At 45.2% G+C, this 23,014-nt stretch overlaps 1 protein-coding gene across 9 annotated transcripts in view; it reads left to right on the top strand.

The window, feature by feature from the left end:
- TRAPPC9 (trafficking protein particle complex subunit 9) overlaps nucleotides 1-23,014 on the top strand; it is a 622,816-nt gene that overhangs the window by 151,407 nt on the left and 448,395 nt on the right. For all 9 annotated transcript variants that reach the window (XM_005613305.3, XM_005613304.4, XM_005613301.4 and 6 more), the window contains 2 exons: nucleotides 5,946-6,109; nucleotides 22,818-22,970. In XM_005613305.3, coding sequence (XP_005613362.1) covers nucleotides 5,946-6,109; nucleotides 22,818-22,970 — 317 coding nt within the window. The remainder of the gene's footprint in view (nucleotides 1-5,945; nucleotides 6,110-22,817; nucleotides 22,971-23,014) is intronic.

Raw genomic sequence — 23,014 nt, 5'->3', positions numbered from 1 at the left:
CAGCGAAACCCTGGACCACCAAAGCAGAGCGTGCAAACTTAACCACTCGGCCAGGGGGCTGGCCCCTGAATAATGCTTTAATGTTTGTTTGTTTGGCTGTTTTTATAAAGGGTATCTTGGGATTTTCCAAAATGTTTTAAAAGCTCATTCACATACTTAATGGCCCTTTTTGGTTCCAGGCACTGTGCTAGAGGCCAGGGCTGTGAGAGTGGACACAGTAGTCCTGCTCCTTGCCTTCTCAAGAAGTTACAGTCAAGTGGGAGGGATTGACAGGTAGCCAAACAGTCATGGTCCACTATTGTCGGAACTCTGATGGGGCTGTGGGAGATCGTAGAGCCTGAGGGAAGATTCCTTCATGGAGGCGACACCAAGTGTGATGTGAGAGGTGAGGGAGGAGGAATTAGCCATGTAAAATGGATAGGCTGGAGAATTTTCTAACAAAGGGAGCAATCTATGAGAAACCACAGAGATGGGAGAAAGCATCATGTGATTGGGGAATAAAATGAAATGCAGAAAAAAATTAACTCAAAAGGATCATAGAACGAATTGTGAGAACTAAAAGTACAAAACTTTTAGAAGAAAACATAGGGGAAAATCTTCGTGACCTTGGCTTAGGCAAAGAGTTCTTTGATATGACATCAAAAGCAAGATCCATAAAAGGAAACATTGATGAATTGAACTTTATCAAAATTAAAACTTCAAAGACACCATTAGGGAAATGAAAAGACAAGTCACAGAGTGGGAGAAAATATTTGCAAATCACATATCTGATACGAGCTTATATTCATATAAAGAACTCCTAAGACTCAATAATAGGAGACAAGGAACCTATTTTAAAAACTGGCTAAAGATCTGAATAGAAATTTCACCACAAAAGATGTATGAATAGTTAATAAGCAGCCTGGAAAGATGCCCAACATCTTTAGTCTTTGTGGAACTGGTACCACAACGAGATTCCAGTTCACACCCACTAGGGTGGTTGTAATCAAAAGACCATAGCGAGTGTTGTAAGGTGGCGGAGAAACTAGAACCCTCCTACACTGCTGATGGGAGTGTAAAATGATACATCCCTTTGGAAGATATTTTGGCATTTTCTTAAAGAGCTAAACATAAATTTACCGTATGATCCAATAATTCAAATCCTCGGTATCTACCCAAGACATGAAAACGTATATCAACACAGAAATGTGTATATGAATGTTCACGGCAGCATTATTTATAATTGCCAAAAAAGTGGAAAGAGCCCAAGTGTTCATCAACTGGTGAATGGATAAACAAAACGTGGTACATCTATCCGACAGAGGACTGCTCAGCAAGAAGAAGGAATGCACTCCTGATACATGCCCCAGGTAGATGAGCCTCAGAAAGGAGAAGAAGGAAAAAAGGGAAAGAAGCCAGATGCCAAAGGCCATGTAGTATATGATTCCATTTATATGAAATGTCCAGAAAAGGCAGATCTCTCGAGACAGAGCAGACCAGTCATTGCCTAGGGCTCAGGGCGGGAGCAGGATTGACCGCAAATGGGCACGAGGGCTCTCTTGGGGGTGATGGAAATGTTTTAAAACTGAGTATCAATGATGGTGGTACAACTTTGTAAATTTACCAAAAATGATTAAATCGTATACCTAAAACAAGTGAATTTCATGGTATGTAAATTATACCTTGATTAAGCTATTTTAAAGAATGAATTTTGGGGTTTTTAGCATGGAGTACTGATCTCAGGTGAGCCCAAGGCAGCCTCAGGAGAACATTCTTATCTTTGCTCTGGGCATGGGGACTCCGGAGCTCCCTGGGCGTGGGCTGCCTCCGAGCATGTGTTAGCTGAACAGGCGAATCTGTAGCCCCCCGGCTCAGGCTTCCTCCTCTGTAGCCTTCCACTGCTCCCCGTAACACTGCAGCACCGACTGGTGCTGGGTTGTGGATGACACAGGCCTCAGGCCACGATTCCAGGCACATGCTCCTGGGCTCATGTGAGGAGCCTGAACTGAAGGTGAGAGATGAGAGAGCTGGCGGTCAAGGTCACACGATTGTGCCTGCCCCATGCTGGGTGAACCCTCAGCTTGCCAGTAAGGGGGGCGTGGTTTAAGGTACAAAAGTACTGAGTAAGAGGGCTATTCCAAAGGGAAAAATGTTTTGGGAGAAGGTGACAGTGTCATTTGTGCTGCTAGTAAGGCCATTTCAAAGGTTCTCTCCAGCTGTGTAAGGCAGCGGGTGTATGCCAGACAAGGGACATGGAGCTCTTGCTCTCCGCCTCCCTCCTTTCCCTCCTGGTTTCCCTCCCCCTCTGGCTGTCCACTTGTTCTTGGGGTATCTCTTACCTCTCAAGGAGGAAACCTGCGCCACAGCCGGCTTTCACGCCCCGTGGAGCACGGATCCCGGATCCCAGGGTCCAGTGCGGGTCCCAGCATTCCCTGCTGGGGCTTTTCCTCAGTGAGAGAATAGAGGCAGAGAAGAGAGGTCCCTGTGTCAGTGTTCCAATTTGGAGTTAAAATGTTTGTTTTTTATTTCTTTTAAAACTTGTACATAATGCATATATTTTGCTAAGGAGATTTTCTGAAATAAAAGTGACTATTCTTTGAGTGTTGTTTGTAATTAATCTAACATAAATATCCCTGTGACTGGCTCATTAAATTCACTCACATTTATATATGCCTACCAAGCCCTCTAGGCATTGTGCTAGAGGATTAGCAATTAATAAGAAATGCCCTGACCTAGGCCTCTCCTCTTGTAGGAGCTCACGTCTGGAGGGGAGATAGACTGACTACAGTCAAATTCGCTGAGTGCTCCTGTAGTGTGAAAACAGGAAGAGGGGAGGTTCACTCTCCCTTTGGGGGTTCAGGAAGTCTTCATAGAGAATATAATGTTTCAGTTGGGCCTTACAAGATTAAAAAAAATTGGCCAAATAATCAAGCAAGGAAAAATATGCCGAAAAAAAGCAAACAGTAGGTCAACTAAATAAATAGCCAAATATAGAATGTAATGAAGTAGAATTAAATGCTATGAAAAGAACAAAGGAGGGTAAGGTGAAATGTCCAGTAAAGGCAGATCCACAGATTCAGAAAACAGGGCAAGGTGGCGAGTAGGGTCCTGCTTTTTATACTCACGAGAGCAGAAGTTTCATGGGGGTAGAGACCTGTGGGAGTGGGTGGGATGTGGCAGAGCCTTCCAGGCAGCGGGTAGTGACTCTGAGGCCTGAGTGGAGGGTGCTGGTTTGCTCAAGGGCCAGCATGAGCATGGTGGGATGGAGAGGGAGGCTGAGGTTGGGCAGTGTGTGGCAGTGAGTCATCGGATGCTCTCACCTCCTCCTTGGCCAAGCAGCCAATGTGAAGATGTGTTTCACAAGGCCGGGACCTAGGAAGTACCCATTAAGTATGCAGTGAATCTCTATGTGTAGTTGATTGCTACGATGCTTTTCTGTGTTGAGCAGGTGGTTCAAATTTGAGATGCTTATTAGTCTGTTCAACACATATTTAATGAGTACCCATTATATGCCAGGCATCTGGCTAGGAGCTGAGTGTACAGAAATAAAAATATCATCCCTGCCTTCAGAAAGCTTTTTATCTAGTGCAGAGGCTGGGAGAGTGGTCCTATGCAGGAGGGTGGCAGCTCTGTCCACAGAGAGTTCAGGGAACTGGAGGGAGGAGCTCTTATGTGAACGTGGACAGGGGCTGAGCTGCTTTCTGAAGCAAGAGCAAGGGGAAGCATGAAGAGTGGAATCTCTTGGAGGCAGAGGGGTGTGGCCGTGGTGCTCCTGTCGCTGTGGAGTCAGCTTTGCTTGGCCTCAGGCGCTGGTGCTTCCCTTGCAGCTTCCATGCTGCTTGGTCATGAGGTGGTCTTACCCAACATAGACAAGAGATCAGGGACCACTCCCTTAGTAAAGACGATTTGTTGGCATAGACCTTGTACCTGCCTCCCAAGGTTTGTCCACATAAACCTGTATTCCCACATAAACATGTATTCTTCTCTGCAGAGGAGCTCTGCCCTCATCTCCTCCTAGGGGACTGGACCTTGACCCCCTCCCTGGGGACCTGACCTTGGTTGGAATTGGGAGTACCTAGGGGCATGTATGGCTGCCATCTTCTTACTGCCAAGTCTCACTTAGGACTCAGCCCCTTTTCAGTGCCGGCTCTTGTCTCTCCCAGCTCCAGTGTTCATGATGCGTGGGACACTGTACTTTGGGACAGTCATCTGCCTGTGTCCGGGCCAGGCCCTGCGCTGCGTCACACCTGTGCTTTCTCCTCTCCTTCTTTTCTCACAGTACCATAGGGGCTGCCGTCCTGTGTGTTTGAGATGCAAAGTAATTAGTCTTGGCCGTGTTTCAGTTTTTCTGAATACCTTCTCCCCAAGTTCAGGTTGACTACAAATAGCTTTCGCTAGAGAAGGACTGCGTTTTAAAATATGGAAAGAAATTTATAGTGACGATGGGAGTCACTTATCCTTCCTTGACAGAGAAAGTTTATTTCTTGACTCATGAACAACTTTAAAGATATGAAATGCAAAGGAATTCACCTTGAATCACTATACTATTATTTTCTGAAAATGTGGTTTGCATATAAAAGCTCCTCTATCAGAGCCTGGAATTGGAGGCCCCCCAGGAAGGGCATGACTGGCTCCATAAGCGTAACTTGTTTAAACATCATCTCTTCCCTTGGACAGCAGAGGTGTGAGGCCAGCACTGTCTGGAACACTCTTTTCTGTCCTTTGGACCTAATAGTATGGGGATATGAAGCTCTGCTGTGGTGCGTGGAAGCAGAACTTGGATCTGACACTGATCTTCTGTGCTGTGACCTGGAGCAGAGGTAGAAAGAGCTGGTCAGCAGAGAGGCTGTTGGGTACTTGCTGGGTTCTGTGGCCAGGAGTCTACTTAGTTGATTTCACAATCCATTTCTGATTCAATTGTGGACTCACATACATTTAGACCAGTGGGGCTTTCTGGGGAAATCCTTCAGGTACAAGGAGGAAGGTAATGGAGACCCAAGTAAACTCGTCAGATCCCAGGAAAGAATGTTGACCCTTTCTCCTTTGGTGACTTCCTGTCTTTCTTTTGTGGCCCCACTTCTCCAGCACATTGTATATGATTTTTCACACCACCTACCACACACTTTCTCTTCATTGTTGGCTGGCTTTTATCCCCATTGTGCCACCAGAAGCCTTTCCTTGCTCAGAAGTCGGTTTGCTGCCTGTGGGTTGGGAAAGGAGACACCCGGAATAATTAGTATTGTGGATTAAGTGACAGTCAGGGGAACTCAGGCAAGAGCCTCAGACCGAGGGCTGGGTTTGGGAGCCTCAGGGGGATGTCAGGCAAGCTTTGGGGCCTCCAGACGCTGGGCTGCACTCCCACGTAGCACGTGGCGTCACCTGACTTGTGCCAAGGACCGGGCTGCACAGACACAGACCCCAGGGTAACACCTGCTGTGTCACAGCAGGCATTGCTTGTCACTTTTCACTTTTACCTATGACGTGGAGTCTGTTGTGTATACTTTTCATTTTTCTTTTGCTCTACTTCCTTGTGTTATCAGTTGAATGATTCAAGTTTCTTCTTAAATCTATGGATTTTCCCAAGGCAATTCTGAGCATGAGATTGCTTACTTTTTTTTTTTTCAGAGAACAATATGCTCATGAATCATTTGAATTAATTCATTGTTTCAATAATTAAGTATTTCTTGCTTCACACACATGAGAAACTAAGAGCGAGTGAGAGTGATCATGTTGATAACACGTCATTGACCCAGGATGAGTCTGCACGTAAAGAGTACTCAGCGTGTGGTGATTCACCCTTCTGTACCTGGTAGCCGGGTACTGAGTTCCATGTTTAAAGCCAAAAGTTCCTAGCTCATTTCTGAGATGCAGAAGTGTGCTGATCCTTTTATTTGATGGGAACAATTTTAAAATGCCATTGGTTTTCTGCTCTTCTTTCTCTTTAAAATTTATTACTGTTATTTTAGATCTGCACATTCACTGCAACCTTCCTCTGGTGATGAAATTTCCACTAATGTGTCGGTCCAGCTTTACAATGGAGAAACTCAGCAACTTGTCATTAAATTGGAAAACATTGGAATGGAACCACTGGAGAAACTGGAAATCACCTCAAAAATTCTCACCACCAAAGGTCAGTATTTCAGGCTGTTTTGACCCCAGAAATGTTTATCTTCTTTATTTGCAGAAGAGACACTTTGAATACCTAGTGTGTAGAGTCTAAAAGCTTCTTCCCCTTTTAACTGATGCTATCATGAAACTGGAATTCTAATTATGTGTGAAGAACACACAAAGGAAGTTAATGGAGCAAAGAATGCACCTTTGTATCCCTGGTGCTCTTTATGTTGATCAGATCCTTGGGAAAAATATTCTTGAATGAATGAGTAAATAGAAATATTAGCAGGCTCTGGGATCCCATAGCTCACCCAGCCCAGTGTTTTCTGTGGGTTCAGCACTTAGAACCTATGCACTCCCTCTTGAAGGCAGGTGCTCTGTTTCCTGATTCTAAGGCACATGTAACTTGGGGTTGTAAGACTTGTGTTGAAATTTTGGCTTCACCACTTACTAGCTCTTCATCCTTTACATGCCTCAGTTTTCTCCTGGGTAAATAGGGGAGGTAGTATTTACCATGTAAAGTTGTTCTAGGAATTGAATGAGGCAGTATATGGCAGAATACCTAGTGTATTGGAGGTTAGTGAACAGATCAAAGGGGGAAGATATTGTATAGGAGGAGGGAATGGTATCAAGAGTAATACGTGGAAATAAAATAAGGTCATTTAATAAAGTTAGAAAAGTTAGAAAGGCCAGTGAGACCAGACAAAGACAAAAGAGGGAAAGCAAGATAGCAGAACTTTAGGGTGTTTATGTGCTTTTGATACAGGAGTGAGGTGAGCCAGGCTCTCAAGTGGGAGCTTGACTGATTCTGGTTAAGTTTCTAGGAAAGGATGTGTATATAGTCCCTGGCAGAGGGCTCCCTCCTCCTGCTAATGACATTATAACGGGAAAAACCAAGTGAAGTAAATGTTTGTTAGAGGGAGAGCCACAGGCCACCTAATTGGTTCCAGCTGGAGGGAAGACCCAGGGATGAGTGTGGGAGAATTTGTTGTGCAAAAAATTATGTTATGAAAGAAGAAACATGGATTGTACAAGAAATGGTTAATCTGAGCTTGTCCCTCTGGGGAGAATTTCAGGGTAACTTGTTTTTCCGTATTTCTCCCACTGATTTTGATGAAAGTCTGTGTGTTGGGGACATGAAGCATGTATCTGTCTGTGTTGTCTTGCCTGTTCTCCCTGTCTGTATCTCTTTTCTTTGGAAAAGGCTGATCAGGTTGTATTTTCCTCATTGGAACATGCCGCCTAGGTTCAAATCCTGGTTCTCACTTCCTGGCTGTGTATTCCCCTGGGCAAGTAATTTAACCTCTCTTGGCATTTTCCTCTTCTATAAGATAACACTAATAATAGTACCTATGTCATAGGATTATTATGAGAATTAAATGAGATAATATATGCCAAGTCCTTGGCATATTATTAGCACTTAGATTTGTTAGCTGCTATTATTACTGCTACCACCACCATCACCACCACCTTTACCACCACCACCACAATCATCACTACCATCGCCATCATCACCATTACCACCATCATCACCACCATTACCACCACCACCAAAATCATCACTATCATCACTATCATCACCACCACCACCATCACAACCATCACATCCACTGCCACTGGCTATCACCCTCACCGTCATCATCACCACCATCACCACTGCCACCATTACCAACATTACCACCACCATCACCACTACCATTATTGTTGCTGTCACTGTCACCACCTCTGCTTATTCTCATTGCTGTAGAATATGGTACTATGTGAATGCACCACAACTTATTTATCCATTCAATGATTGAGCACATTTGGGTGGTTTTCATCTGGAGACTGTTAAGAAAGTACTGCTATGAGTATTTTGGCACTTATTTTGGAAGACCTGTGTAGACATTCTGTTGAATATATCACCATGAGTGGAATACTGGGTGTAGGGTATACATGTGCTCAGCTTTAGAGCCAAACACTTTTCCAAAGTGGTTGTACCAGTTCACAGCATCATTGAGCGAGAGTCCTGATTGCTCCAAGTCCTCTCTTGGCATTTGTAGTCATTTTGTCTGGTCTGGTGGTGAGGGTGGGGTGTAATGGGGTAACACTGGGCTTTACTTTGCAGTCTCCTGATGACCAGCAAAGATGAACACCTTTCATTTGGTTCTGGATACTCTCATGCTCTTTTGTATAAGTGCTTTGTCTTTTTTTCCCACTGGATGTTCTTCCTTCTCTCTCTGTCTCTGTGTCCCCCTCTCTCCTGACTTGTAGGAGTTTATATGCTGAGTATGAGTTCTTCGTTGGCAATATCTGTGACTGTCTCCTCCCACACTGTGGTTGCCGTTACACTCTCTTAGCTGTGTCTTTGGAGGAACAGAAGCTCTTAATTTTAAGATGGTTCTCCTAGTCATTTTTGTCTTTGATGGTCATTGCTTTTTGTCTCATTTAAGAAAACTTTGTGTACCCTTAGTCCCTGGGAAATTTTGATGATACTACCTTCATCTCATCCTTTCTTCCTTTCCCCTCCTATTTTCAGGGGCAAGCACATACAGATTAGGTAGAAAATGCCTCTCTGACATAAGATACCTCCATCTGGTATTCTGAATTTAATTAATGGGGTTATAGGGTTTGGTTGATGTTTAAACAAGTGAACTAATATTGAATGACAGAAGACTGCAGAGTCTAGAATGGTGAAATTTTTTCCCATCTCTTGTAATTTACCTTGTCACAGTTTAGCTACCGGCAAATATCTTTTCCTTTTCTCAAATAAACCCAAATGATAATCATGTGCCCATTATTCATTACAAACTTGCTTCTCTTTCTGAATCCTCATGCTTTTCTCCTTTGGAAATCCTTGAATGACTGCCTGTTGTCCCTGATCCCAGGTTCCTGTAGGGCTGGCCTCTGCCCCATACTTCAGCTTCATCTTTTGCCACCTCTCCCCTTAAACTCTAGTCGCATTGGTCATTAGGAACTAATTTCAGTTTCCTGGACATTTATGCTGTCTCTTTTAAATTTGAATAAACCATTTCCTCTCCCTAGAAGTCAGCTTGCTAACTTCTGCTCCTACCCCCTTTGCCACCTCATCTTCAATTAATTTCTCCTTTGGGTTTGAAATATAAAATAACTCTAATAGCAGTACAAAGAAAATAATGTGGAGCCAGAGAAGGGAGCATTTAATTCCACATGGAAGAGTTTCATGGAGTGAGACTCCATGAGAGTTGTTATTCTCTGGAAAGCCTTCCTAGGCTTGGGTCCCCCCCTTTGTTGTCTCAGAGCGCCCTCAGTTGCTTCTGCAGGAACCCTTACACGAAGTATTGAATTGCTTGTCTACCCGTCTCTCCCTCCAATCAGGTTTGAGTCTCAAAGGCAGCGAATGGGTTTGCCCTTTTGCTTCCAGGCCTGGCACAGTAGGTGCTCAGTTCTCAGTTCTGAGCATTGTCAGTGGGAAGGGATTTCCTCATTTACAGAATGAGACTAATGGTAGTAGGGCTGTCTCACTTTTAGGTGAGTGGGTTAAAAAGTAGATGTGTGCGAATCACTTTGAGATTCTAATGCATTGTGCGGCTCCCCTTAGGTACTGAGCTTCCATCCCCTCCCTGTGAGTCTCTCTCTCTGCTCCTTTGCTCAGACCGTTTGTCCTTCCTGGGAAGACCTTCTGCTTCTTCTTAGCCATCTAAGTGCTGCCTTTCTGCAGGTCAAGTGTTTGTCACCTTTCTGGGCTGCTCTAGCCTTTGGTGTTCTTATGCTTTTGAACTTTCCTGAAACCTATTCTTTGTATCAGCCATCCCTCCCTCTCCAACCTTTTATTATGAAAATATTCAAACATATAGAAGAGTTGAGAGAATTTTACAGTGAACACTGTATACCACCGTCTAGGTTCTGTAATTAACGTTTTGCTCTATTTGATTTGTCACATGTCTGTCTGGCCTCCTATCCATCCGTTAATCCATCTTCTTTTTTTTGTGTAGTTCCAAGTAAGTCGCAGATTTCAGTGCATTTTACCCATTTACACTTCAACATGCCTATCATTAGTTAGAATTCAAAATCTGTTTACTTTTTTTTTTTTGGTAAAATGTATATGTAGTGAAATGCACAGATTTTAGGTTACCACTTGATGACTTTTGACAAATACATGCGTCTAACCCAAATTCTTATCAAGATATACTATAGAACATTTTCATCACCCCAGAAAATTCCATCACGTCCCTTTCCAGCCAGGCCCTGCCCACCCCCAGAGGCAACCACTCTTTTGTATTTGTCTGGTCGGCCTCAGTCAGTATTGACTGATAGTGATGAGGAAAGATGGGAACATGGGAACTGGACAGAATTCCAAGGGAGGGAGCTTCAGTGGGGGTACATCTGACACCATCAACAGTCCCCTTCTCCCCCCAGCTCTCAAATTTTGTTTCCCGTCACCATCTTACCTAAACCTCACCTGTCTTGTTTCTTATTCTGTCATTTTTCTGTGCTTATCTTCCCCTCTAGTCAGCTCTACGGTAGACAGAGCAAGTATTATTGCCCTTACTGTATGGATGGGGAAGGGGAAGCCGAAGAGGTTGAATGACCTGGGTGAGGGCACGTAGAAGCAAGGAACCAGGGCGAGGACTGAGGGCTCCTAACCCTCAACTCTGGCATCTTTCCCCTTAATCATGAGACGGAGAACCTCAAATCCATTATATATAGCACGGTGTGGCCATTTTCAAAACAACGCATTTCAAGTGAAAAATTAAAGCTGTCATTCTTTTTTAATTCTCATCCCAAGCTGCAGTGCATTTACATGTGGAATTAAATTAGTGAAAATAAACCATCTGCTTCCTGCATATACAAAGGGAATAATTCCTGTCACTTATATTCTACAGTACCAAAAAGCTGCCAGTATTAATAAATGATCTAATATATATGAGAAGATGGGAAAATGTCTTAAACTGGGAACATAAGCAAGAATTATGTGTTTGAGTCGGGGTGGCAGAGACAGAGTAAGATCCCATCATGGATGGTAAATAATATCTATTTTCATCTCAGCATTATCTTTATTTAAGCCCACTGAGTTTAGCTTCAAGGGTATCTAAAATGTCTATGCTATGAAAGTCTTCCGCATGGAATTAAATGCTCCCTTGTCTGGGTCCATATTATTTTCTTTGTGCTGCTGTTAGGGTTATTTTATACCTAAATAGTAATAATAACTTTTACTTTTTGGCACTCACTATGCATCAGGTGAGTGTGCTTCAGGTGGTTTTTTCTCATTAAATAATTACAACACTCATAAGAGGTCTATTTGGGGGTGCTGGTGGTCTGTTTCCCTGCTGTACCCCCAGGCCTCAGAACTACACCCAATGCTCCTCACACTGTAGGAGCTCTGTAAGTGCAGTCCCAGTGCCCACTGCATAGGGTTGCTGTGAGGCTGAAACGTCAGTGCGGTACATGGAAAGCTCTTAGGATGATCTGAGCACAAAAGTCCCCAGCCCATTCTTGCTTTAAGAATACCGCTTGCTCTTGGTGCGTCCTGCCTGCAGATGGTCTGTGTGCCTGGGGCCTTGGTCACGTGAGGGGTCTGCTTGCAGGCCCCACGTCTTTTCCTTCTCCCGTCCCTCACGGCTGGGAGAGCACCTGAGTCCTGTCAGGGGCCCTCACAAGTCTCTGGACACGTCCTCACTCCCCCCTGAATAAACCCCCTTTTTTTCAGATAAGGAAAAGTTTCTTGTTTTGTTTTTTCCTCTGTCTTCCTTGCTTTCCTGTTTTGTTTTACTCTCTAGTCTTACAAACTCATTTTTAAAATCCTTTTGCACTGTAAGTGTACGGTAAGGGTTGGCGATACTGAGTCAAGCAGACCTTTGTGGGCCCTCTCAGGAGTGTAAACTGTTCTAAGGCTCTCGTGGGTGAGCGTGACTGCCTGATAACGGGCACCTGACATGGGGATGAGCATTTATAGTCTACCCTCTCCAGACAAGGATCATGTAATCATTCTAATTACACATTCTAATTATGCTCCTTGTGAGCAAGTCTTTATTTGTAGATTGTTAAAGATGCAAACTTCTGCTTTTACTTTGATAAACACAGATTTTATTGTAATTAAGCCCAAACTAAGAATAATTTATTATATTTGCTTTTCAACAAATCTTCTAAGATGTGTGGTTCTGTCCGTGTGTATACAAACACAAATATGCACATGCACATATGCATAAATACACATCCACGTCCCTTCTTTATTCTTGTAGGTTAATTTTTTGACAGAAAGCAGTGATTCCATGTGGTATGATTAAAAATTCCTCAGTGTTTTGATTGAGGTGAGATTCTCCACTGCTTTCTTTTCTCACGAGTGTCGTAGTGGAGAGTCTCTGCAATAGCAGCAAACGTTGAAGGTCAACGGCAGTAACAATTTCTGTATTACTGTCAATATACCACAAGCAGTTTCACTTGACTGCACTGAACTCAACTCTAGCATTAAAATAATGACTATTATTTCTGAAACTAAATTCCACGGGGGGAAAATTAGTGACATTTGCTACACTATTGATTTATGTTTATCTTGTTCCTCCCGACAGCATGTCATTATATAGGATTGTGGAAAGCTGCTCTGGACGTTCCATGTTGAACCACAGCGTTGAGGGGGAGAAACAGGCCCACTCTGAGGCGTCCAGACGTGTTAAACCTGACAGTGAGGCTGCTCGGCTGTCCGTGCTGCCGCAGGTGTAGGAAGTCTTTTGTGCACTGTGGAGCCCCTGTGTCAATACTTAGATACAAATGCCATGGTTCTGTGGCATCAGAAGGTGAAGAAGCTGTTCCCTGTGAGGGGATTTGCCTGTTGTTTGAACGTGTCGCTCTTAAGCCACGGAACTTAATACAGAAATAAGTGGTGCAGTTGGAAATCTTTCTAAGTATACCATATGTGTGGAAATGGGATTCTGGATATGGGCCTTGGAACGTGGTTTAGTGACTGGCCTTTCACTGGGTGGGGGCATAGATTGGGCTGGCAGCTTTCAAATCTTCTTGGGCTTGCCATTTGTGGCGTGCAGAGCCCTCGCCTGCTGCACTCGGGTCCGGGTCTGTGTGTGGCTCCCTCCCTTCTCTTGCTGGTCATCCTGTCAGTGTGGCCTGCAGCGTAGCCTCTCCGCCAGGGCCTGAAAAGATGGGTTTGGAGTCCAACAGATTTGGCGTCCAGCCCTGCTCTCAGTTATCAGCTGTATGACTAGGCCTGAGCAAGCTGTCTGACTGCTTGAGGATTAATGTTCCCATCTGGGCACTCCCTGGGACCCAGTCCCTCTCTCACCTGGCAATTCGAGAACAAGAGGTAATACCTCTCACACACCAAGTGCGGCGCCTAGCACGAGACAGGTAACTGCCACGTTCCCTTCCCCGTAAGAAGGGAAATGAGCTGGTGCCTTTGCGTCCCGTTTTCCACGTCGGGTCTGTCGGAGTCTAGGAGACCAGGACATCCTTGAGGCCGACTCTAAATAAGCAAGTGCATGTCCCACTTGAGGAAGACAGGTGCCTTTGGATAAATATCCTGGGTTGACCTCTCTTTGGATAAACTATCCTGATCCTTGGATCAAACCATCTTTGAATGAAACCTCTTCAGAAACCATCCTAGCTTCCTCCTTGTTCTCACGTTTCCTGGAATGGTGAAATTTAACGATTCCCCAGATGGGTGAGTTTGTTCCTGCATGAAAACTGTAGCAAATCAGAGGTAGAAACCATACAGTAGAGTCAGCATAAGCCCTGCTTAGCACACAGGGAATGAAGCTAGAAACGGTGAAATGGTGAGAAGTATCTTGGGAGGCGGTGGGCAGCTCTGACAGCGAGGAGCTTCCTGGCTCCTTTGTTCCTAGTCACAAAGGGGCATCTGTTAGCTGTGCAGTTCCCAGGACCTGGGGGTTCAGTGATAAGCTGGCTGAAGGGGCACGTAAATTACAGTACAAGTCACCCTCCCTGCTGAGTTTTCTTTTTTTGGCCTTGTCTGTTTCTGAGTTGCTTGTGTTATGCTATTTTTATATAATTTTTAAAAAACGTTATGGCAGTACAGGGCAAAATTTTAAAAATGAATCTTATAGAAAAGTGGTTTGTTACTCCTTAGCATTGTCAATCACAGACTGTCTTGGGGAGTGGGGAAAACAGGATTCAGTGTCTTCAGTCTCTCCTTCAGTTTTCATGCCATGTCCTCTGTGCATGTTTGGGCGTGGACAGAGGTAGAAGGGAGCTGAGAGGCGGCTGCTGTGGCCAGGACTGGGTTAGTGGCGGAAGCCCCCCAGGATCAGGCCATCCTCAGTTTTAAATTTAGTTATTATGGTTCAGGTTACAATCTTTGAAATCAGACAAACTTGGGTTTGAATCCTGGCTTTGCCACTTACTGGCTGGATGACTTGGGCCACATTATGTGCTTCTGTGACAGTCTGTTCCCTGTAATGGGGAGAGGACTACGTAATTCTTCCACTTGTAGGAATGCACGTTCAGCAGTTAGCACAGCACCTGGTTACGAAGGGCTCGGAAACCAGTAGCTCTTCCTGTAAGCTGTTGCTATTATCGTTGGTGCTGCCTCCATTGTTGTCTTAGAAAAATGTCAGTTCTTTTGTCGCCTTTCTTAAACGTATTTTACATAGCTTTCTTATGCTCAGTTTCTTAGCCCAGCATTCAGAGAGATTAATCATCTGCCTTGCTGCCTGCCTCTCTTCTTTCCCTTCTCTTTTGTACAAACACTTATCTAGTCTCTGCCTTGTTTCAGGCACTGCTGGGGGGCAGGACAACAGTGATCCTCGTCCTCACGGGGCTTGCAGTGTGGGGGGAAGCTGGACGGTGAGCACGTGCAGTGTGTGTCGTGAGGCGGTGGCAGGAGCTCCTTTGTTTTCCTTTCCACCATCGATTCCTCTGCTTGCTCGTTTGTCTGTCCTAATGTCCACCAGTTATTCGTCCTTTGGCTCTACTCTTCAACAAGTCTTTACTGAGCACCTCCTATGTGTTGGCCATTGTGTTGAGCACTGGGGACACCCAGGAGAATCACTTCCAAGACCCTGCCCCCTTGGGTGCAGAGTGTGCCTTCACAGTCTTTGTCCTCTGGCCATCTTTGGACGTACTTCTGTGTATTCAGAACTTGGCTAACTCTCAGGTGTCCTATATGCATTTCAAATCCTATCCATCATTCACAGACCAGTCCACATGTCACCTCCTGAAAGATCTCCTGACCCTTCAAATAGAATTAATTATGCCCCTCCTACTGTACAGTGCTGTGCTCACCCTCCGCTACGGTAGCACCATTTCACTTGGCTTTGTGTTATTCAACAGTCACACGTTTCTATCACATTGTTATGGCAGTCACCATCCCAGGAATATGAATAATACATGAGCCCTGTCCTGGAGGAGCTCACGATTCAGTGGGGGAGTCAGGCATGTTCTCTGAATTGAACTGAAATCTGGCTGCGCCTTCTGTATTATTTCTCCTACCTCTGAGTAACTACCGTGAATGGATTTACTGATGTGCCTCCTAGGAAGACATTGAAACTCATGAATGATTAGGATTCATTCAGCTCTCTGCCTGCTTTACACATGATTGCAGTGGCTTTCTTGTACAGTTCAGCATTTTACACAGGTGTAGGGTCGCTCCAAAGAAGTTTACAAAACAAGTTCATCCTAAGATGAAGTGAAATGCTTTTTAATCAATACTGCAAGACTTGATATGTTCAACCCATTGGAGCATGGGTGGGAAGTAAATAAGCAAGACAGGGAAGACAGAAGAAGTTAGACTGTGTGGCCCTGCAATGTGGGAACTTTTGAGTGTCAAGGTCCCAGTTAGCTGTTTGGGGTCATTGGCGTGTCATGCTGACAGCAAGTGAGTATCAGGTGCTCTGACAGCAGCTTCTGCAGGGCCTGCCTTCCCCAAGAAGCACAAACACTCAAGAGTGCCTACGTAAAATGTTAAAAAAAAAAATATGCTTCTTACAATTGAAATAGAGCACTACTTCACAGGGTTGTTTTGAGGATTAAACAAGTAAAGATATTAAGGGTAGGTTGCGTAGCACAGTGTAGAATCCTGGCTACACACACTTCTGTAGGTTCTTGGACAACTGTCCTACAATAGGGAGAGCAGCAGGACCTATTCAGAGTCATTGTGTGGATTCAATGTGACAGCACTTGTAAAGATCTGAGCATCAAGCCGCTTCACGCAGGTACTCCATAAAGGTCAGCTGTTGGTGCTGGTGGTTTCAGTCACACTGCCTAGCACGCAATAAAGGTGTGTTCCCCCTTTCCCTCCTTTTGGCCCGTATCTGGTAGGTGCCCCCCACAGGCCATTTGAAATCACAGTTGACAGTATTTCTTTCATTTCTCTCTGTTACAAACCACTGCCCCCTGATCTTTGTGACACATCCAGCCCATGACCACGGGGAGCCCTGAGGACATCTCCTAGTTCACTCGAGCAGAGTTGATCTCTGTTGAAATACTTTTGAGAAATGAAAGGTCATTCGAACAGCCAAGAATGGTGCTGTAATTATAGTTTTTAGTTGAGTTTTTTTCCCCCCTACATTAGTTAGAAATTCATGACAGGCTGGACTGATAGCTGAAAGAATTAGTGCTTTCATACGGTCTGGGACTCAACAGGTCCCCTTCTTCGTTCAAGCCACTGGGACACTGAGTCTTTCCTTAGCTCTCTGCCACCCAGATTTGGGCAGTTGGTTAGTCGAGCAGTTTTGGACCTCTTCTCTATGTAACGCTATGATAAACTTTTAAGAAATTTTCAGGCTGAGAGGAGCATCATCTATCATCTGGTCTAAGCTTTTGGGTGCTACTACTCTGCCCCTCCCCACACTTGTTTCTTCCTACAATCAGACACCTCCACCTAGGCCCTTGTCCCCTTGTAGGCAGGGACCACATCTTATTTCTCTCTTTTCCCCAGAACTTAGCACTGTGCCTGCCAGGAGGATGTTTAGTGACTGTGTAGGGAATGTTCATGAAGGAATGAATTGGGCAATAGTACAATGTGAAAAGCAAATATTAACATAGTGCTTTGTAGTTTACAGAGGACCTTTACATAAATCATCGAGGCCAGTTCTAGGGCCGGGTTACTGTGCTAAGACTTTGCATTGTCTCATTTTATCTTCACGACAACTCTAACATCATCTCTGTCTACTGATGAGGCGTCTTAGGATGACAGAGGAGATGTGGCCGCACATGGTCAGAGGGCTGTGAGTGGCAGTGCTGGCGCTCAAATTCAGGTCATCTGATCCTAAAGCTCTTGTACTTGACTAGTGGGTTTTATTTCCTGCCATCTCTTTTCGAGGTCCTATGTCACAGTACCTTAGTGATGTTTTCCTTGTAAATACTCTCCACTCTGGTGTGATGCTGGGTGGGTTAATGGTTTCAGTGAGAGGCAGAATATGGGGTGGAAAGAGTATAGTGTTCGCGCTCCTGGCTCTGACTCTGGGTTCTCTTACTTATTAGGTGTTTGACTTTGGGTAAGTTGTTTAAACTCTCTGAGCTTTGGTTGCCTCTTTTATAACATGGAAATAATATAGCTATAGTGTGAAGTTAAAAGATGGTACTTAATAGGGCTGGCCCCGTGGCCGAGTGGTTAAGTTCGCGCGCTCTGCTGCAAGCGGCCCAGTGTTTTGTTGGTTCGAATCCTGGGCGTGGACATGGCACTGCTCATCAAACCACGCTGAGGCAGCGTCCCACATGCCACAACTAGAAGGACCCACAACCAAGAATATACAACTATGTACTGGGGGGCTTTGGGGAGAAAAAGGAAAAAATAAAATCTTTAAAAAAAAAAAAAAAAGATGGTACTTAATAGACAGTTATGCCAATATTGTTTTTAAGACAGTCTAGGAGAGGAATTTGTCTTGTGTTCCTGGGCCTACCCTTCTCTTCCCTCCAGAGCAGCCCTGCCTTGCCAAGTCAGCACAGGGAGTGGAAAGGAGAAGCAGAGTTTACCTAATTAGTTTGGACCAGGTTTCATAAGCCTGGTCAAATTCTTTTTTAGGCATTTGACCACCTGCCAATTTGCGTGGCTCCAGCAGAGTTAATTCACCGCTTTGGAGAAGTTTATCCAGCTGGCAGAGTTGAGTCTGGGGACTCAAACAGTGACACACGTGCCCCAGGTGATTGCTGTCCTTGTCATCAGTTCACATTATTGCCTGGCCCTGAGATAGGGCACCAAGAAAAGCAACTGCAGTGGCTTGGAATCCCACCTCACTCTTGGGTGGGCCATGGCCCTCAGCGTGCTCTGTCTTGCATGTGGACTTGCAGGCCAGACTCACAGGGCTCCTCTCCATAGTATGTCGGAGGGGTGGGGGTGGCAGTGGATGTAGACACAAGAGTAAGTCATTAGTGTGTGTGTATATATATATGTTTATGAAAGTATAATATATACTCCTTGTAGAAAATTCAGAAAATACAAGCAATTTGAAATTACCTGTGATCCCATTGCTCAAAGATAACCAGTGTTAGCATATAGGTATATTTTCTTTTTTTTTTGACGTGAATATTTTTCTGCCGTTGGAATTATATTGTACCTTTAATTTGGTATTCTGCTTTTTTCACATAACTTTTTTCCCATCTGTTCTAATTCTGAATCTGAAACGATATCCTGGAATATGTTTGTCCGTTCCACGTCGTAAGCTTACTGAGTGCCTCCCGAGGGCCTGGGCTGTTAGTCGCTGAATGCGGGGGGATGCTGATGGAAGCCCACACTGCTGTGCTCTTACTGAACGCCAAGCACAGGGTCAGTTGCTCTGCAGGGGTTATTTGCTCCTCGTGGGGCTCTGGTGAAGGGGTGCTATGATTGTCCAGCCGGGATTGGGAGATGGGGTGACAGGAGTGATAACTAACTCCAGCTGAGTGCTTATTCTCAGCCAGGCCTTGTTCTCAGTACTTTACTTTTATTACCTCATTTAGTCTTCGTGACAACCTGTTGTATAGATGAGTAAACTGAAGCACATGGGAGTTTGGTGACTTACCTAGGGATACCCAGCTACAGCCAGGATTTGAACCCAAGCAGTTCTGTCCTGAAGCCGATGTTCTTAACCAGCACAGTGCCCTGCCTCTCGAGGGGGTGGTGAGCTTCAAAGGCAAGGTCTAGTGCAAACCTTCCAGTTGTTGATCGATGGGTAGAAGAGTGAGCTGCTTAACACAAGAGGTGACGTTCTAATAGAGGCGCACACCAGAGCCCTGAGGAGCAGTGTGGGGTGGGAGAGGCATCGCAGGAAGGAGCTGGGAGTTGGGTTGAAGGATGAGTCAGAATTCACTCTGCAGGAAAGTGGGCTAGGTCTTCTCGACAGAGGGAGCAGCATGTTGGGAGGGTAGCTAGGGCACAGAGCGGGAGACCAGACTGCTCTCCCCAAGGCCTTTCAATATTGTTGGGGCCCTGTGTGCTGGTTTAGCTGGAGATGCACCTGAGAGCTCTCACCTAGATCTTGCCCATCCACAGGAAAGGATCTGAGTGAGTGGCTGGCTCGTGATGCCTACATTTCAGAGATAGCCTGATCGAATCTTTGGGAGGGGAGGTCTTTGCAGGGCCTCAGTGTCTTAGCTGGTATTGGCATTTCATCGACAGGTTGGCCCGTGCTGATGTAGCAGATGGATAGGCTCTTTAAAGAAGTTAGCATGCCCTTAGGAATTCCTGGGGCTTTGGGACCCGGACTTCCAGGAAGCAGGGCCAAGTGGTTTTCTGTCCTGGCTTTACGTAGTCTGGCATCTCATGTCCCCTTGCATTCTGAATTAACTTACTGGACTGAAAAATAAAGACAAAGAATGTATTAATCTGGTTAACACATATTTATAGAATGTGAGTTACTGGGTCATTGAGAGGATTTTGGTGATATTAATGGTTTGGGAGAGAAGACAATAACTTCCATTTTGGAGTTGGGCAGTGGGAAAACACCCAGCGAGTACATCCAGCAGGCGGTTTAAATTTCAAGACTGTAGTTCAAACTAGAGGTCAGGTCAATTTGTAAAACTTAATCAGTGTTTTCCAGATTAGGCTACTGCCACATCTTCAAAAGTAAAATAATTATCAGCAAACGTCTAGAATCTATATGTTCTGTAGATTATTATATAGGAAAAAGATGACAATACCTATGTGTTTGTGGGGAGTTTTGAGTGTAATGTCAATTAAACACATTACACATACAAGGGAACGGGGAAACACACCCGTAGCAAGTCCAGAGTCAATTGCACAAGTTCCCACTCCCTCTTTTTAATCTGCCTGACTTCTCCTCATCTTTCAAGTCTCGTCTGAACAGCAGTCTTTCCAGGAAGTTTTCCCTGACATCCAGGCTCGGGTAGATGTATCTGTGGTGTGCTGTCAAGTACCCAGGAATCCCAGCCGGTGGTGATTAACCCCTTAGGTCGACAGTGGAGTCTTACTTTCCAGGAACCAGCACTCTCAACAGTCCAGTCATCCTTTTCCTAACTGTCCATCTTTCTCTAGATAATTCTGAAATAATGTAATATCAATTTACAAAACATCTGAACACCTTGTAAACCAGTGGAATTGGTGATGCCACAGTGCAACTAATATTTATTGAGCATCAATTATATGCCAAGTCTTCTACTTACCAGCTGAATGACCTTGATCATGTATGTTAACCTCCTTGGTTTCCAGTGGGGATAATAACCACTACTCCACTGGGTTATTGTGAGGAGTAAGTGAGATAACTTGCATGTGGAAAGTGTCTGGCACATCCGAGGTGTTCAATGAACAACTGAGTAAATAAGTGGATGTGGTGTGGTTTCTAAATACCTTTCAAGGACACCAGCCTGATCTGTTCCTGTTTGTCAGCATCCTTCTTTAGGGACACTGAGAATAACTGTGATCTATTAGACGTGTTCTTTCTGGAGCGTGGCCAGTTCTGGAGGGACCACGCCGTGGCTGAGCACACCTCGGGCAGGAAGACAGGAACTTCTTTTGCATTCGTGGCACAGTTGGCATCATGTTCTTGCAGTTAGCGAGCCCCACAGATCTTTTTTCTTCAGTATGGCCCTCAGTCAAGCTCTCCATCTTCCACTGAAGTCTTGCGAGGTTGATTTCTGGGTCCTAAGAGCAGAACTTTATGTTTTAACTCTACCCTGAGGCGCTGTCATGCAGGAAGTGAATGTAATGGCTCTAGAATCATTTGGATCTAGAATTCTAGATCTTTTCCTAGTTTTTGACCATGAGCAAGTTACTTGATCTTTCTAAGCCTCAGTTACCTTATTCTGATGGAGGAAACTTAGCACAGAGAATGGGTTCATAAAAAGGGAGACGGTAAGGTAACCCAGAGATGGGAACAGCAGCAAGTCACTCCCACCTCCAGGACTGGAGGGACATCGGAGGAGGGGTATCGGCAGAGTCAGGGGGCTGGGCTCTCCAGTCAGAGCTGAGAACCACAGCAGGACCTTCTTGGTGGAGGGAGGGACCTGTCTTAAGGACCTCCTATTCGCCTCATTGGTGAGGAGGGATTCTCGCCTTAGGGTTATTGGGATGGCAGAACACTCGACACCTGACACTGGACAGATGGGAGGGACGGCAGTTTACTAGTCAGCATGCTCCCAGCCTGGGGAGGAGGACACTGTTTGCCATGCAGGGCCACTTGGGGGTTATGCCTGAAACCCCCAAGAGTTTGTGGGAGGCGGAATTTGTCGGATGGAGTGGGCAGGGTGCCCCCTGGTTCCCACAGGAAGATGTGGTTGGCTTGTTTGAATACTTCTGTAGGCTGGCAGGGAGCCAAAACCTGCCACTCAGGGATAAGCAGGAACTGCGCTGATCCCCGTGGCAAGGAGGGTTCTTTGGCTGGGGGACCTTATCCACGGATGCAGACTGAGGAGAGGAACTTGTGAGGAAGCCATTTGAGGCCCTCCTGGCTTCACCAGGTGTCGAGGCAGCACTTGAGATTGGGCCTTGATTTTAGGCCTTACCCCACACCCCCAATCTTTATTAAATTAGGGCTCGTCTGGCAGGAGCGGGAGCCGTGAGGTGACACAGCTGCTTCCAGATGGTGGCCCTCCCTCTGTCTCCTGCCTGGCGCCCTTCTTCCCTCAGTGCGTTTCACCTTTAGTTTTTACAGCGCTCTATGGACACTACTTAGTTTAATCTGTAAAACAGCCCTGTGCTGTGGGAGTTGTCATCCCCGTTTTACACATGAAGAAACCTTGGCTTAGAGGAATCATCCCTCTCCAGCCTGCTCCAATTAGTCAGTGACAAGAGGGCATCAAGCCCATGGCCATTTGACTCCAGGAGGCAAGGTCTTTTCAGGAGAGAGTGGGTTTGCGGGAGAGCCAAGGGACCTCCTCCTCTCCATGGGCCCTTCCCAAATCCTGCGCCCGGGTCAGCATTTCTGATTCCGCGTTCTTCTTCCTGAACAGGGTCTCTCCTGTTGGATATGCTTCTCCCACTGAATGTGGATCTGTTTCTCTCTAAGGTGATGTAGTATAGAAAATACTTACAGAGAAATTTAGTTTAGCTCTGATTCAATTTATAAGAGCAAAGAGTGCTGTGCTTTTGTCAGTGAGAAGAGGCTGCTCAGAGGGAGCAAAGAAGACCTGGCTCCAAGCTCATTGCTGCCCTGCTTCCTCTTTGTGCCTCACTCATAGATGCAGGTGATTGCCTCGCAACACCCCTGATTCTGGAATTTTCTTGGTACTTTCTTTGATCTCTCCCATTGTAAATGGTTTGCATTTTTCTTTGCCTTTGAAAATGCATCAGAATTTTCTAGATGGATTAGTAATTTCATATTGCCTCAGTCACATCATCATTACCACCATTATTATTGTCATTGTAGAAAAGTTGTATGGCGACTTCTTGAGCTGGAAACTAGAAGAAACTGTTGCCCAGTTTCCTTTGCAACCTGGAAAGGTGGCCACTTTCATCGTCAACATCAAAGTGAAGCTGGATTTCTCTTGCCAGGAGAATCTTCTCCAAGATCTCAGTGATGGTAAGCTCCTTCCCAATTTTAATTAGCACATTGTGGTCTCCAGA

This window comes from Equus caballus, chromosome 9 (genome assembly GCF_041296265.1).
Source record: "Equus caballus isolate H_3958 breed thoroughbred chromosome 9, TB-T2T, whole genome shotgun sequence".
Classification (NCBI taxonomy): Eukaryota; Metazoa; Chordata; class Mammalia; order Perissodactyla; family Equidae; genus Equus; species Equus caballus.
The sequence above is the reverse complement of the archived record's forward strand: the minus strand, read 5'-3'. Positions and strand labels throughout refer to the sequence as shown.